The sequence below is a fragment of the Aquila chrysaetos genome, chromosome 5 (assembly GCF_900496995.4).
Source record: "Aquila chrysaetos chrysaetos chromosome 5, bAquChr1.4, whole genome shotgun sequence".
Lineage (NCBI taxonomy): Eukaryota > Metazoa > Chordata > Aves > Accipitriformes > Accipitridae > Aquila > Aquila chrysaetos.
Genome location: NC_044008.1, coordinates 65,694,878 through 65,710,900, shown reverse-complemented (window position 1 = coordinate 65,710,900; position 16,023 = coordinate 65,694,878). Strand labels below are relative to the sequence as shown.

The 16,023-nt window shown below is 54.5% G+C and overlaps 1 protein-coding gene across 1 annotated transcript in view; it reads right to left on the bottom strand.

Moving 5' to 3' along the window:
• The window catches only part of HS3ST3A1 (heparan sulfate-glucosamine 3-sulfotransferase 3A1), a 40,497-nt gene extending 24,699 nt beyond the window's left edge, over positions 1-15,798 (bottom strand). The window contains exon 1 of the mRNA XM_030015140.2: positions 15,097-15,798. Within this exon, the coding sequence (XP_029871000.1) occupies positions 15,097-15,671 (575 nt within the window). The 5' untranslated portion in view covers positions 15,672-15,798. The remainder of the gene's footprint in view (positions 1-15,096) is intronic.
• Between the last annotated feature and the right edge of the window lie 225 nt (positions 15,799-16,023).

Here is a 16,023-nt window from a genome sequence, read left to right as displayed (position 1 = left end):
TACTGATATAACTCCAATATATTTGAATACAATAAGTTCAACGCGTAGGAAAGCAACCGGCTCAGTATGGCTCGGCTTGCTCCGTAATGACTGAATCGACTGATGGCTCAGAAACTGCTGCAAAGCTAGCATGGGAAACGTGAACTGGAACAGGTCCTATCTCCCTCTAAAAAGGAGATAAGGAAAAATGCTTAATGAAATGAAAAAAGTACAGCAGGTTTGGGAGAAAACATCTTAAAACCCAGCAGACAACACAGCCTGGACCACCACAGGGAGAGCCAACGCAGAGAGCAACCCGCTGGAGGTAGCACAGCAAGTCGTGATGCAGGATGGACTATTGAGATGGGTTAAAAAACATGACTCCTGCTTGGGCCAGAAAAAGGGAGAAGGTGGCATGGGTGTAGTCCACCCTGCCCAGGGAGGTGACGGGAGGAACCTGGGCACATGCTCACCACCAATGTCTTGAGCAATGACAGTCACCATTAGAAAGAGGCAGCCAAAGAGCTCTGGGTCCCTACCAGGTGAAACCTTCAACTTACTGCACTCTGCCCGTTTACCCCCACTGAATATTTGGCCCTGACTACCAATTATTTAACCATTGCTTTCCTTCCCGGGAAAGACATCCCTGTGGTGCACCCTCATTAGACAGTAATGGTGATTTCATTAGATTAAATAACTCCAATGATCCCCAGAGACCAACAGCACTTTAAACACAGAGGCTCGGAGTTAGAATTACTGTTATTTAACATTGATTAGATTACAAGGCAAATCCAATTTTTCCCCTAAACATATGATGGCTATGATTTGCCTAGCGGGAGATGTTAAGGACGGCATTCCTGGAAATCCGTGCTGAGAGGGGGGATCGTGCCTGAGTCAGCAATGTTGGGGTGAGTCACGGGCTTGTGCCTGAAAGTTCTTCTGCAGAGAGTGCGAATGGGGCTTGGGGGTCTCCCCATCATCCCTGCCCTCGCTTTGCTCCAAAGCCGGGGGCTCATGTGGACCCGTATCTGCCGTGTCTTATCGCTCCCTCCAGCAGGAATATCACCAGGAAATAATTGGGCCTCTTGACCCATGGCCCTGCCACGGCTGAGGCCGTTAATCACTCCTCAAAGCTCCTTCCTGGCCCTTTCCCCACCCCGGGAGCCCCATGGCCCGCAGCTCCCAGCAAGGGACGTGCCTCTTGGCTGCAGCTCTACCCATCACCGGTCTGCCCGAGTCTCTCCCTTCCCCTCATCCCCAGGATCCCATGGGAATCTTTTTTATGGCTCTGGGGACCTAAGGGCTTGGAGTGGTCTGGGGAAGGTTGGTCAGGGCAGGAGAGGGACCATCTCAGGGCTCCACTCCTAAGCACGGGGGTGCAGTAAGTGCCCCCTCCCGAGGACAGAGCAGGGATGGGATGGCCTTCAGTGCATGGTGCACTTCCTTTCCAAGCCCTTTCCTAGCATATGCCATGCATTTAACGCCTGGCTTAGGAGATCAGCCAGGACAGAGCTTCCTTGGGATCTCTTTGCTGATGCATCTTTGGGAAGCCAACAGCAACTCCTAAGTGTATTCCCCACATTGGGCAAAGCCACCTGCAGATCCAGGGATGCCGGGCAACTCCAGCAGCTGCAGGGAGGCAAGAGCACAGCCTGCTCAGACAGACTCCTGCAAGAGCAGGCTCAGCTGCTGGTGCAAAACTCACTCGTCTGATAAATCTGGCTTTATACTGAAGATGTGCAAGGAAAAGGGAAGGCTCCAGGAATAGCTGGCTCCCAGCAACCAAGGTGACCACGAAGGTGACCATGAGCAGAGGCCAGACCCATCAGGGCACCCATCCCAGGCTGACCATGGGATATTCAGCAGAAACTCCCAGGGATGGAGGGGACCTGTGTCCTCATCCATGCCAAAACACCCAGTGAGCTCCAGTCTGGGTCCAGACTCCTCCACTCACTCACCCTTGGCTGTCCCAGAGGGGTGATGGCCAAGAAAGCCCCTGGGAGCAGCCAGAGCTGAGCATGGCTCTGCAGGTCACCCAGGCTTGGGGTCCTTCATTAGGTGCGGGCTTACACCAGCTTTTACAATGCTGCTCAACTGGGCCAACAAACCCAAGTCCTGCCCTCAGGGCTTTAATAAAATCCAGAGTCACTCGTAATTTTAAGCCAGATTTACTCCAGAGGAAACACACCCAAATTCCTTCTTCGCCTCTGCAGTCACCACCCCAATGCCTTTCCTATCTATCTTCCCAGGGCTGTAATGTGACTGAGCCCTGGCAGCTTCTGAGTGAGAGCAGGGCTGGGGGCATTGCTCTGGGGTGAGAGCCGAGAAAGCAGCAGTAGCATGTGCTGGGGACATGCTTATATTGTCCAAAAATAAATAATAATTTAAAAATCTAGTGCTGCAATAGCATATTTCTCACGTAGCAAAGAATCCGGAGGTACACTAGGAAACCAGAAGTTTTATGTCTGGCCTGGGAAGGCTGGTGGGTCCCGATGGATAAATCAAGCCCATGGCTTCAACTCTTAGCTGCTGCAGGAAACTGCCTGCCATGCTGGTGCCCTGCTCTGGTAGCTGGGGAGGTGAGCTGCTGCCCTGCCCCACGGCCCGGCAGAGGCATGCGGTGATGAGGAAGCATCGATTTCTTCCTCCCACCTCTGTTTTGGGGCAGACTGGAAGGATGGGCAATGAATGCTTGATTTTACTGTCGTGAAGCCCGTTGAATAGCTGGGCTGCAGGGATGGCAGTGCCAGAAATAGGGACACATCCAGGCATCAGCTGCAACCCAACATTTCGCTGTCACTTGGCCAAACAACTCAACTGCAATTAGGAAGCAACGAGCAGATGAAGCTGTAAAAGTCAGCCCCCTTGAAACCCGCAGCTCTCAGCTTGGCTCACCGACCCTGCCGCATCGCGCCGCAGTGGCAGCAGGTCCCCACGATGTGACAGAGGGCCGCGACCCCCCCGCACAGGCAGGGCAGAGCTCAGCCTGTCCAAGTGCCAAACCGAGCGGCTCCGGCACATCGGTGGGCTTCGCTGCCAGGGCTGACCCTGACCCGTGGCACTGGAGCCGGTCAAACTCAATTAAATGCTGTGCACTGCATCTGGGTCAGGCCGTGAAGTCCTTCCCCCCGTTTTGGCCCCTTTGGAGGCTCCCAGGCTAACCACTTGTGTGTCCTACTAAATTCTTTTTTCCTGAGGCTCTTCCAGAGGATTTACTGCTGCTGGAAGGGAGGGCGGCAGAGCCAGGAGCAAGCAGGCGAAGCGGCATCATGACTCGTTACGAAGGCAGCTCTGGGGGCTGAGCGCCTCTGCCCCGAGCCCAGCTCCGGCGCTGGGCTGAGCGGGGATCACACCCTGTGCATGCAGAAACTACGTTTAAACCTGATGTGACTCTGTGTCTGACCCTCTGTGTGTCCTCTGCATCTGCCTGTGGTTGAAGCAAATGCAACCCAGAGAGGGCGATGCTGGAGGGATGGATCCTGGTGCTTACTGACTGCAGGAAAGCCAAGCCCCAGCCGCCCTAGGTACAGCTTTAGCAATGACTGTAGTATTTTATGAGTGAGCTCATCAGCATAACCCCATCTCACAGATGGGGAAACTGAGGCATGGAACAGAACAGGCCCCTGCTCACCACCACCCAGCCACGCTGAGCGTGTCCCAAAACCTACTCGCTGCCCTGGACACAACCCAAGAGACATGCAGCACACATCATCTGTGCGGTGGCAATGCCCACATCATTGCCAGGAGCTCAGCTCTCCTACTGCCGCAGGTGCACAACAAAATCCCATATTCTGCCCTAAGGAGGGTCCAGCAGCCAGACCCGGCTACGCTTGGGAACCGCAAGGTGGGAACCGGCCACCTTAGCTCAAACAAGGAGCAGCAGCAGCCAGACAAGAAACGCCTTGGTGTTTGGGGCGAGGCATTTAATGTCCGGGCTTTCATACCTTCACCTCTGTGCTACGAAATGGAGATACTGCTCCTGGCAAGCTGGCATTGCTGATCTCCTTGGAAAGATGAGTGTTGGCAGAAAGTTTTCCTTCCAGCAGCCCCGGCACGCAGCTCTGCGCTCCCCCTCCCCTGCTCCCCAGGACGATGCTTCCCCCTTTGCTACGTGACCTCCTGCCGCAGGAAGCTCTCCCTGCCGCGTCTCTCCTGGGGCACATATCACCTTCCAGCCATCCAAACCCATGGATGGGCTGGTTATTTTGCGCTTGCACAGAAACCTCTGTCAGCCCTTTAAACCCAGGCGGGTTTGCATGGGGCAGGGGAGCAGGGTTCATGCCCTCCATCCAGGCAGCAAAACTCTCTAGCAGGCAGGCAGAAACGAAGAGCCGGGGCAGCAGTCGGACCTTGAACAACTCCAAACATTTGCAAAAGCAAACATCAGTCCCGACAGGGCTGCAGCAGCTCAGCCCATGGGGCCAGGTCACTGCCAGCCCCTGCCTGCTGCTGCTGCTGCACAGAGGGAGCAGCCTCGGGTACCTTAGAAGCGCATAAATCTGAAAGGATGCTTCAGAAAGTTCAGCCATGCTTACCCAGCTCTCACTAGCCTGTAGGGGATAAATGATATCTTTCTTTTTTTTCTCTGCATCTGGTAAGAACTAACACAGTTACACACACATCCAGGCACTTCAGCAGGCATTCGATGGTCATTTGTACTGAAATGACCCAGACCGTGGGTGCGAAGTGCAATGCTCTCTTCTTTGCTATCAACCAGCAGCCGTTCAATGCCAACCAGAAAAATTCATCCCCTCTCAGAAAGTGTATTTCTAACCAAAGAACACCGATCGCATTTTCCCCACCGATAACAGTTATGGGAAGATGATCCTCCCTGGGTCACCCCAGGGTCCCCCCGACCCATGAGCTAATTCCTGTGCCAGCAGCAGAAGCAAACCCCTGGGTCCCCAGCCGAGGCTTGGGGACTCCCTCAGCTGGACTTTGCTTCTGGTCCCTCATGCTTAACAGCTCCTGATGCATCTTTCTTTGCTAAGCACTTCTGGAGCCTTTTAGAGTCTTTTAGCCAAAAAACTTCCACGGCAGCCAGTTTCACAATTTAATCTCACGCTGTTTGAAAAAGTCCCTTTTTCTGCTTCTTTCCAACCTGCTGCTGATAGTACAGATGGAGACATGAGAGGGACGGCTGCTGCCTTCTCAGCCACCCCATGAAATCTCCCTCTCAGCAGCTCCTGGACCCAGGCTGCACGGAGTCTTTAGCAGAGCTCCCTTCCTGGGAGAGTTTCACAGCTCACAGCCACTCGATAAATACAGCACATGAGTTCAGGGGAGGAGGAAATGTAAGATGGACAGGGAGCACCCAAGGAGATAAAGATGCAACTAAGTGGACTTCCAGACATAGCCAACCCTGCGACAGCAGGGGAGCTGGAAGAGCGACAGCCCCCAGCCCAGAGGCGGGTGGAAAGGGCTTTCCCAGCGCATGGTAAGCCAAGTCATCTCTAACACGTTGGCAGAGCAAGAAATCCGGTAACCCCCCATGAGCTAAGGCTGTGGGGAGAGCTGGTCACTGCTCCCACTGCCCCTAATGCAGCCGGGCTGGAGAAAAGCGAGCACCGAGGCACCAGTGCATCCTTGTGCACACATGCCTGTGCTCAGCACCTTCCTCCTCCTCTTCCTCCCTGTGGCTCTGCCCTGCTGGGGAAGCTGGTTGGGACAGGGCACACAGGGCAGCCAGAAATTGGTGGAACCAACATGCCCAAGCCGGGTCTCACCAAGCCCTACACAGGAGGCGGCTGAACCAGCTCTCGACCCCAAACCACGCTCCTGTTACTCAGCTCTGCATGCAGTGAGATTTGGCTTTTAGTTTTTCCTTCTCTAGAGATGATGAAGGAGCTAACACCCATTGTCACACAGGTACAAGACTGATAAATACCAGGCAAACATTTATAGGCAAATATTAATATTCACACAGCACAGTTCAGCAGTGCAAGAGGGCAGGATTATCGTACAACATTAGCTTTATCCCTTGCCGTGACACGCAGCTTTTGCACAGAGAAAAAATCAAATCACCTTGCAGACCAGAAGAAAGACCACTTCCCAGCCATCAAAAGCCAACTGCCCTGAGCCCTGTGGTGGGTCTCTGCCAGCAGCACAGTGCCCACAGGTCTGTGGATGGGGAACAAAGACAACTGGAGCCAGCTGAAACCACAGAGTTAATTTTTAGAGGCAGAGACTAGAATTACCTGAGCTGGAACTTAGCCCGGACATGGGGACTAGTCCCCTCAACCCTTGTAAGAGGAGTCAGCGGAACTTTCCGTGACCTTCAGCATGAGGAACAGGTTGAGGAGCAGAGCAGCACTGGGGGAACACACGGCTGATGCCGAGGGAAGCTCAGCACATGCTGAACCCCCATCGCCAATGCTTGTACGAGCCAGCCTCCCTTCCTACCACAGTTGGAGGAGACCAACAGCAGCATGGAGCTAGATGCCAGGAGGTCCTAGGTGCTAAGTCTTGCTCTGCCAGAGGCTCTGGGTGCTTTTCTGCCTGTTTTCCCACTGGTAGAGGGGAACGTTCTCTGTTCCCCCCACACTGCTGATGGCCATGGCACGGCACTAACCCAGGGACCGGCCGCCAGACCCGGGGGGGACAGCAGTGCCATGGCTCTGCCAACACCTCCTAACACAGCATGGTTTTGGAAAGTGAGAAACACCACGGCTGAGGCCGGTGACCCAGCTTTTGTGTCTCAGAGCAGGGAGATCTCCCCCACTTCTGGCTTTGGCACATCGTGCAGCCTCCTCCTGCCATCACCAGTTTTACCTATGCAAATCACAGCACATTAATGGCATAACACTAATTGCACCCAGGGTACCCCACTGCTCCCCCCATCCAGGCCTGCGGAACCCCCGTGAGCACAGGTCCAACAGGAGCAAGGGAAAGCCTTGCTGCATCGGGTAACCCAGGGTCCTCCCAAACACCTTTTTACTGAGGTTTAAAGCAAAACTTGGCAAGGCACAACCTGGACTCCGGCAATGTTTGAGACCAAAGGGATTTAAGGAGCAAATTTCCAGCCAGGGAAAAGGACTCCGGAGCTGACAAAGTCCAGATCCAAAATGGGCAAAGCGGCATCTCCAGGTGGAATGTTACGGGGGCTCGAAGCACATCAGCACCGTGGGGTCACTGATCCTGGAGCATGTTTTTGGGGGTCTCAGCCAAGCGAGGCCACCTCCTCGGGCTCTCTGCACAGCACTCCTCCTGGGCCATCACATCTCCTGCCTTTCACTCGCTAACCCTGTACCGGAGGGGTCAGGACACAGAGCTTCCCTCAGGTGGGAAATCCAGATGTTTCCTCACTTGTTTTGCCCTAGGCTGGAACATGCCAACGCTTGGGAATTTCTCCCCAAAAAGGGCTTCCCAAACAGTCCAGACAGCACAAAAGTGCTTAAATAATGTTGAAAGATGTTGGTTTATGATACTTGACATCACAATACAATACCATGAAAGCAGAAATGAAACGTTAATGACAAAACACAACACTTGAGAGCCCAAAGATGCACACGTGAGCATACACACACACAAACCATCAGATAAACACGGAAGTCAAAACAATTGGATTTGATATTTTCCCATAAAAGGCTTCCCCAGAGAGCACAAGCTGCGGGAGGGAGCCCTTTTCCAACGGCGATGTCAGAACAAATCAGCCCGGCTTTTTTGAAATTTTCAGCAAAAAAAGATCCCACTAGAGAGAGAGATAAATAAATAAATAAATAGCCAGCTTCCCATCATGATGTTGCGCTTGAACATGAACATCTCTCACCAGGGGAAGGTGTGGGAAGGGAGGTTGTGGTCAGACCTGATCTGACTGTTCACATCCCAGTTTCCAGCCACTGGCTGCACTCCGGAACTGGAGCTGAGCGGTGTGGCCGGGGCAGGGGAGGCTGCTCCATCTCCGGCTAACAGCTGGGAGCCAGGCAGGGTCCCGCTGAAGCTGCTGTGCTGGCATCCATGATCTGCATGGCTTTGTGCAAGGAAGGTGCCCGGATGCCTGGAGTTGCCCGGGTGGGATTTTCTCATGCGATGCTTGGGCATGGCTGCTCGACAGTGGGGAAAACAGCCACATGAGGTTTCCAAAGATCCCCTGGGACAGCAATGGGAAGTTTCTCCTCTGTCTCCCACCAGAGACATACCCGGCAGCAGCCTTGAGCCTGGGGGAGTTTGAGCAGGGATCTTTATATCTCTGCAACAGATGGTGTTGCAACAGAAAGAGCACGTTATGAATCTCCTCACTTCCAGGAAGCAAGAAGGATGGTCTTGCCATGCATGAAGGGAACTGGTGATTTCTTTTGCTGAAAGATTTCCTCCTGCAGCATCACATCATTTGATGAAAGAAACGCCAAGAATAATTCACTTCCTCGAGCAACTCTATTTATATTCTCACTGCGGGCACCATCCTGCTCACATACCTCCACCAGGGAGTCGCAAGGGCTCAGGAGGGTGCAGTTTGGAGGTTAACATGTTTAACTCCAAACCGTGAAAACCTGTATTTCTCAGGAGGTGAGTTATGCAGGAGACAGGCAGAGACACCGGCCACTGTCACGATCCCCGGGATGGCCCCGGTCCTACAGACCTTGCATGAACAGCCCCACTGACCCACACAGGGCTTTGTAATGGGGTAAGACCCCGGTATCCAACCCCAGCGACACAACCTTAACTGCAACCTAATCCACTTCCTTTCCAGAATACCTGCACGTAATGAGAATTTGCAAAGATTTATGGCCACAACAACCACCCCTGCTCCCCCTTGCCAGCCTCTGCTGTTTCCCTGTGAAAGCAGTTTGGGTTACCTCGATATTCTCCAGGGAAAAGCATAATTAACAGCTCAGGAGTTTTAATGCCTGCGTCAGGGAGGGGGCTCACAGCGGGTTTATTCTCAGGTTTTCTGATCACTTGTTGTTTGTTCCAAACTCTTTGGAAAGGCACCAGCTCTCTTCCCCCTCCCCAGACCTAACTGCTCTTATTATAGATATCAAAAGGTCAGGATGAAATCCTAGCTCAGCTGCAGTGAACAGACATATCGGTGGTGATGATGTGACCAGAGCACGGCCCCGGACCCCAGACTCAACATAATTACTCCCAGGAGCCCCCCCCCAAAGGCAGCAAAGCCAAAGGCAGGAGGACAGAATACATGCATAGGTGGGGATTTGCAAGATCTGACCTTAAAGGAGGACTAGTGGTTTAAGCGGGGTGAATCTGCTGCTTCTCTAAAGAGTATCACAATTTTTGCCATACATGGGCTCTCGCGCCAGCCAGCTGGAGCTTTGCACTGCTTTTCACGAGACCCAGCTCTATGAATTTAACTGACAAAATCTTGGACAGTTGAGGCCATATTTTCAAGATTGCTCAGCACCAGCAGGCAGGGCCAGGGGAGCCCCAGTTTCCAAGTGCCCCAGGCCCAGGCAGAGCTGTGGGGTGGACGAGGAAGGTGCCAATGCCCTCGAGCCGCCCCCGCCCCAGGGACCGGGGCGTGAATCAGTACTGAAGATGAGGATGGGGTCTATTGACTTCTGAACCTCCCCAGTATCTCCCCGTGCAGACCACAGGATCTGCCGAGAGAAGAGTCCAATAAAATCCTAAAGTACTTATTTTGATGCTTTCTAATGGGAATGGGGTTGACATCTTATACACCAACTCAGGAGCTCACCCCATCATCAGGAACAGATACGAACCCCGGACATGAACTTCTTCATTAACAGAAAACAGAAGTGATACATATAGATGCAAAATGCTTAAAAGAACCACCCAAAATAATAACGCTTTGGGGTTTATTTAAGGAGTAAGAGGAGAGCCCAGCCCCAGCTCTTTGCAGTTCAATCTTGCTAGGGGTGTGTGCCTGGACAGTGCCATCCCTGGATGGTGCCATCCCTCAGGTGTGCACACTAGATGGCAGTCCTCCTCGCCACGAGAGGACAGCGAGCCGAAGCTGTGCCGAGGCTGCAGGACCTCTGCCAGCAGCTCTGGCAGGGTTCACCTGCTTTGGGTGTTAATTAACCCACAGCATAGCCCAGTAAGCTCAGACTCCATAGAGCACCTCATTTCTGCGCTGGAGAGAAGTGCCGCAGAGTCACAACCCTGCTGTCCTACCCCTGCAGCGCAGGGCAGTGACTTCTTCCCCCTTTACAGATGGGCAAACTGACACACCAAGGCATCTCTCCAGCAGTAGGGTACCAACCTTCAAACTATTTCAAATCTTTACCAAAATGCCTTGGAGTATCCGAGTCCAGATCACGCACAAAGGCAGCGGCAAAGCACAAGAGCAGCAGAACCAGTTACTGTCTTTTTACAACAGACTCAATGACCCCAGCCCTGATCTCATTGGCGTTTCCAACGCGCTCCTTCTTGCCCTTTGCTCTTCCCCAGCAAGGTGAGGTCCCTTCAACTACCCATAAACCCACCTCATCCTCCATCTCCAATGACTCCTTGGCCAGGAGACCCACGCTGCCCAACCAACCAACACAGTCTCCACTGTCTTTGTGCCTGTCTCAGCCTATATCCACCTGTTGTTTACAGTGAATTACCTGCACTTTGGGGCCAAGACCATCTTTTGTTCCCTTTTTATACAGCACCTGGCACCACGAACTCAATATGGGGAGGTATCTGATTACACAGCTAATAAATAAACAAGGACCTTGATCCTCTTCAGCATGTGGCTGTCCAAGGCTGCAATTTCCAGAGAAACTGCTGCAGGCTGCGCTTGATGCTGTTAGTAATTCAGATGTGTTTGGGAGACGAGATGTTCCCAAGATGATGAGCAGGCGCTGCTAAACCAGACCTTCCTACAAGCAGGCGTGCACACAGCAGGGAGCAGAAAACCCAAACCGGCTCAAACTTGATGTCCAACGGCACAACCCATGTTCTGGGCTGGGCACACCCTGAACACAGTCAAAGACCTGGTGTTTCTTGCAGAGGCTGCAAGGCTGGCTGAAGAAAGGTGAGGCAGAAGATCACTTTAAGGCAACTGCTGCTACAGCACCTCCTTCCCGCAGAGGGTTTTGCAGCAAGGTCTTTCCTCCTGATGGCCGTCTGGTCCTGCTCCATCTTTCATGAATTGTACTCCCTCCCCTGAAGTCTCTCTCCCCGGCATCATCCACACAGTCCTGCCCCCAAAGCCTGTGCTCCCATCCTCAGTTCCACGCTTACAAAGCGCTCCCGGACTGTGCTGCTGAATTACGGTGACCGCAAAACCCCAGGGAACTCCAGACCATCCGTTGCTACAGGAGCAGCCCAACTCCTCCATCCCCAGGGCTCCAATTTCACCATCATTTGAGGCACAGAGCACGGGAAACGGCACAAGGTGGGATGCAGCTGCTCCCAGCTGCTGGAAGCATGTCCTCCCCCTAAACAAACCTTCTTTTCCTCCACCCCAGACTTCTTCAGCAACTGAGATGTTCTCTGTTCCCTTTGACTCAGAAACATCAGTGGCTGCCTAGATTAGATAGAAGGAGGGGAAAAAAAAAAAGCCTTGGAGAAAAATCCCAAGAGGACATTAATTAGGAGACAGAACTCCCCAGCTCTGGAAGCATCAGGGAGGAGCAATACTTAAACTCCCAACCTGACGGAGTAACTTTGAATCATCTTTCATCTTCCCCTGGATCGGGTGTAATCTAATGACATTAGCTTGGCTTCACTCTAGTGAAATTGGCATCGGTGCTATAGAGGCAGGGAGATTAAAACATATGAAATAAATGTTCCTGGGGTGACTGACAGTATAATGACATTCCAACAGGCAGCTCAATCAGTGCGAGACTAACAAAGGATTGGAGGGAACCAGCCAGACTCGCAATATCACCCGCAAATACAGATTTTCTTTTTTTTTTTAATCCAGACATTTTTTTTTTTTTACTTGACTGGCTTAGCCCCTATTCTTGAGAGTTTTCCCCAGGCTGTATACAGCCGTATTCGGGGTGGGGGATGGCAGTTGAACTCTATTAAAACCCATGCTCACCTGCTATTGAACTCTGTTAGCTCAATAGCCTTGTTCAGGGCTGGAGCGGAGATTTCTGTGCTGGGAAGTCAATGCGAGCATTGTGGGCTGCCCCCTCCCTCCTTTTGTCCCCATACGAAGAGAGGACTTGTAAATCCAAAACGGAGAAAGCTGCTTTCGGCACACAACTTCCCTTGATACCCAACCCACACACGAGCACACATGGAGGTGTCACACTTACCAAATTAAATCACTCAGATTGTTTTTTATAACACCAGCCTCTCGGTAGGACAGCTGCCTTCTTACACAGGCACAGCTCAGGCTGTAAGAGCTGAGCAATTATTCCACTTGATTTAACGGACAGTGTTTTCGTGCATTCTGTGGCACCCCAGTAGGTGACAGGACTTTCACGTGCCAAGCCCGTGCCTCGTGAGCCACTGCCCTACAGGTACCACCATCCAACCGGCCGCTTAGGGAGCATCATCCTGCTGCTGCAGCCACAGCTCAGCCCCGTGTTCATCCCCCCTCACGCCGTATAACAAGCAGCTGTTACCGGAGCTGCTCTTTTGTTTCCAGGAAGAACCGGGGACCCCTCGTGCCCGAGACCCCCACAGCCACCCTGCCCTGGTCCTGGTGTGACATCCTTGTGACAGCCCACCTCTGGGCTCCAGCGACAATGGCATTGACCATCAGCCGCGAAGGCTGGGTGACTCTTCCCCGTTTGCAAGCCTGCGTCGCTGCAAACAGCCAAGAGCTTTTTGTTCCCTTGAACAGGGCGCTCGCTGCCCGCGCCGGCTTCCTGCGGGCCCTGAAAGCGAACCCAAGTGTTTATACCTTGTAATGATGCTGTTTAGTCTGACTGCTGGGAAACAGAAATGCACGTGAAACCTAAGCTTCTGATGCCAAAGATAAGAAATCAGGACCCCTGGCAAACATCTGGCGATTTCCCCGGCACCGAACCCTCATCAAAGATTACAGCAAACCCATGGAGAGAGACAGATATTTTTTTAAATGAGTATTTATAACAGGCTGGTAACTGGTTACCACCGGGCTGACACCGCAGCTCTGCCATCACGCCGGGACTCAGTGTGTTAGTAAAGATTACTCATACAAGCAAAGCCGGCAAGATTAGGTCTCAAAGGAATAATCCCATACAAAGAATTCACTGTACCTCAGCCTCCACAGGGCTAATAAAAAAAAAAAAAAAGGTGAAATTTAGTACATCAAATACCAGAACAAACAAACTGCAGCAATTAATGGGAGAGTTCATGTACCAAATGCTAAAACATAATGATTACACAAACAGCGTGCAGGGCAGCACCTCGAATGAGCAAGAGCTGCAAGATCAAGACCAAACCTCTGGAAAATTAAATCCCCTACATGGAGGACTGTACTATGCCCTAAATGCCTGTGGCTCCTCCTCTGTCTAGGTCTACACTCCTCACTCAGGCACCGTTTCCAGAAGCGGGTCTGTCCCACTGCCATCTGCTCCTCAAGGCTTCGAGAGCATCTTTGATAAATGAGCTTTTCTGCATATCCACCATAAATTTCAGTAGGTGCCACCCCAAAGCCATGTGTTTATTTTTCAAAGTCAAGACTTGATTAAAGTTCTTGAGGGTTTTCAGATTCGTTTTTAATGTTTCCTTTCTGATACAGGGTCAGCATGTGGAAATTGGATAAGCGCACACTAAAAATATAATTCTGTAGACAGCTTCAGCCCACACGAAAGGAAATCTTTCTTCTCCGAGAACCCACACTCTGCTGCCTGCAAAAACTCAGCGTGTTTCTGACACCGGCGGATACACAAGGAAGCTCATCACTTCCACGTGTTAAGACTTTTACATAAACACTCGGACTGTCAGTACTATCCTACTCCACATTTCAGTACTGTCACTGCGAGCTGAGCCAAAATCATCCTCTCCTCTCTGCTAATAGCTGGGCTTAACATGAAAGTAAAACAAGCTCCGGGGGTACCCGAAATCTTCGCCTTTTTGCTTGTTCATTCAAGAAAGCCACAAACACAGACACACTCTGCAAAAAAGCAGTTTCGCCCCCACCCTAACCAATTCTTTCCATGGGAATCTGCCAGAAGACGCTCCTCTATTAACTTTAAAACACAGAAGGAAAGCATCTAAACAACATTAATGAGAATCCTGCCCCTTGGCTTTAACGTTTACTGTCTCGTTTTAAAGGAGATGATACCTTTTATTTGGTTTAATGAAACACTAACTAATTGAAAGAAGAACCCCATCTACCTTTTTGCTCGTTTCTTAGGCAAGGTGAGCGCGTGGGTTGCGCTCCTGGAACTGACATATTTTGGGTTATTCATTACTGGGCTGCTGAAACATTTCCATGGGAAATACGTTTTTTCTCCTCAGCGAACATAGGAAAGCTGCCTTTAACGGCTGCATCCCTGGGCTGGGAATTGCAGGAGGTGATCGTACGATGCTTTGCAAGGGGAGGCAGCCGGGGCTGTGGGGCGGCTCGGCTGGGAGTTAGGACGAGCCACAGGTTTTGCAAAGCCCGCCCCCCCCTCCCCCGAGAAAAGCCGGGAGCAGCAAGATGTTGGGGGGACCGTGCTCCTCGGGGGAGGGTTTAGCTCTGTCTCAGCATCCCCGTGCAGTCCCCAGGGCGATGGGGCACCCACTGTTCTTCTTATTGACCCCCCCCGGCCCCCCGCAGGCAGCACCCCGGGCTGCGGAGAGGCACCCCCGGGGGGACCCCGCACAGGGGCAAGAGGGCTGGGGGATGCGCTGGGCAGCGGGGGGGGGGGGAAGGGGTGGAGGTTAGTGTATGGGGTGGCGGGGAGGAGGGAAGAGGGTTTGGGAGAGAGAAGGGCTGGGGGATTTGGGAGCAGGGACGGGAGAACGGGTGAAGAGAGAGAGGGGGACGGGGGGAAGACTGCCTGGGGAACCGCGAAACGGAGAAGCGTGGCCGGGGGAAGCGAGGCTGGGGGGTGCGGGGAGGGAGAAGAGGATGGGCGGGTGGGTCTGGGGAGCGGGGCCGGGGCTTCGGGGGGCAGCGATGGGGCTTGGGGCCGCAGGAGGGGTTGGGGCAGCGGGGCCGGGGGTCGGCAGACGCGGGCGGGCGGCGGAGGGGCTCCGCGGCCAGCGGGGGGCACTGCCGGCTCGGCCACGGCCCCGGCCCCGCCGCGGTGCCGCCGCCCGCCCCAGCCCGTCCCGTACCTGTACCAGGCGAGTCCCCGCTCGTAGTTGCGGTCGAAGAAGTGGGGCTCGGCGCCGACGGCGCGGACGTCGGGGTGCACCCGCAGGAACTCCAGCAGCGCCCGCGTCCCCCCCTTCTTCACGCCGATGATGATGGCCTGCGGCAGCCGCTTGGTGCCCTCGCCCAGCAGCAGCGTCAGGGTGCCGGGCGTGCCCGCCGCGCTGCCCCCGCCGCCGCCGCCCGAGCCGCCGGCCCGGCTCCCGCCGCCCCCGGCCGGCACCTCCTCGCCCGGCGCCGCCTCCTGCCGCCGCCGCCGCTGCTTGAGCCGCTGCAGCAGCCGCTTCCGCCGCGCCGCCGCCGCCTGCCAGGGGGGCAGCTCGGCCGAGCCCCCCAGGTACCCGCCGCCGCCGCCCTCCTCCTCCTCCGAGGCGGCGCCGGCGGCGATGATGGGTCCGGGCAGGGTCTGGCAGCGGTCGGCCAGGCAGTAGAAGACGTAGAGGGACATGAGGAGGGAGCAGAGCATCACCAGGAACTTCTTGAAGATGCTGCGGGGCAGCGGCTCGGCGGCGGGGGCGGCCGCCGCGCTCACGGCCATGCTACCCCGAGGCGGCGGCCGGGCGCCCTGGCCATGCTCCGCGGCCGCCCCCCGGCGCGGCCCCTCCGCGCAGCGCTCAGCGGTGGCGGGGGGCTGCGCTGCGCTGCCGCATCCCCAGCGCGGGGGCCACGCCGCGGCGGCGGCGCTTCAGGGGGGCATCCCCCGGCGGGCGGGGCGGCGGGGGGGGGGGGGGGGGGAAGCCGCCGCCCCCGCTGCCGTTCCGGGGCGGGGGGCGGGGGGGGGGGGTGCGAAGCGGTGCCGGCAGCCCGCCGGTGCTGGGGGCTCCCACGTGCGGCGCCCGCCGCGGCAAACTTCGGCGGAGACATCGCCGGGCGCGGGGCGGAGCGGGGCG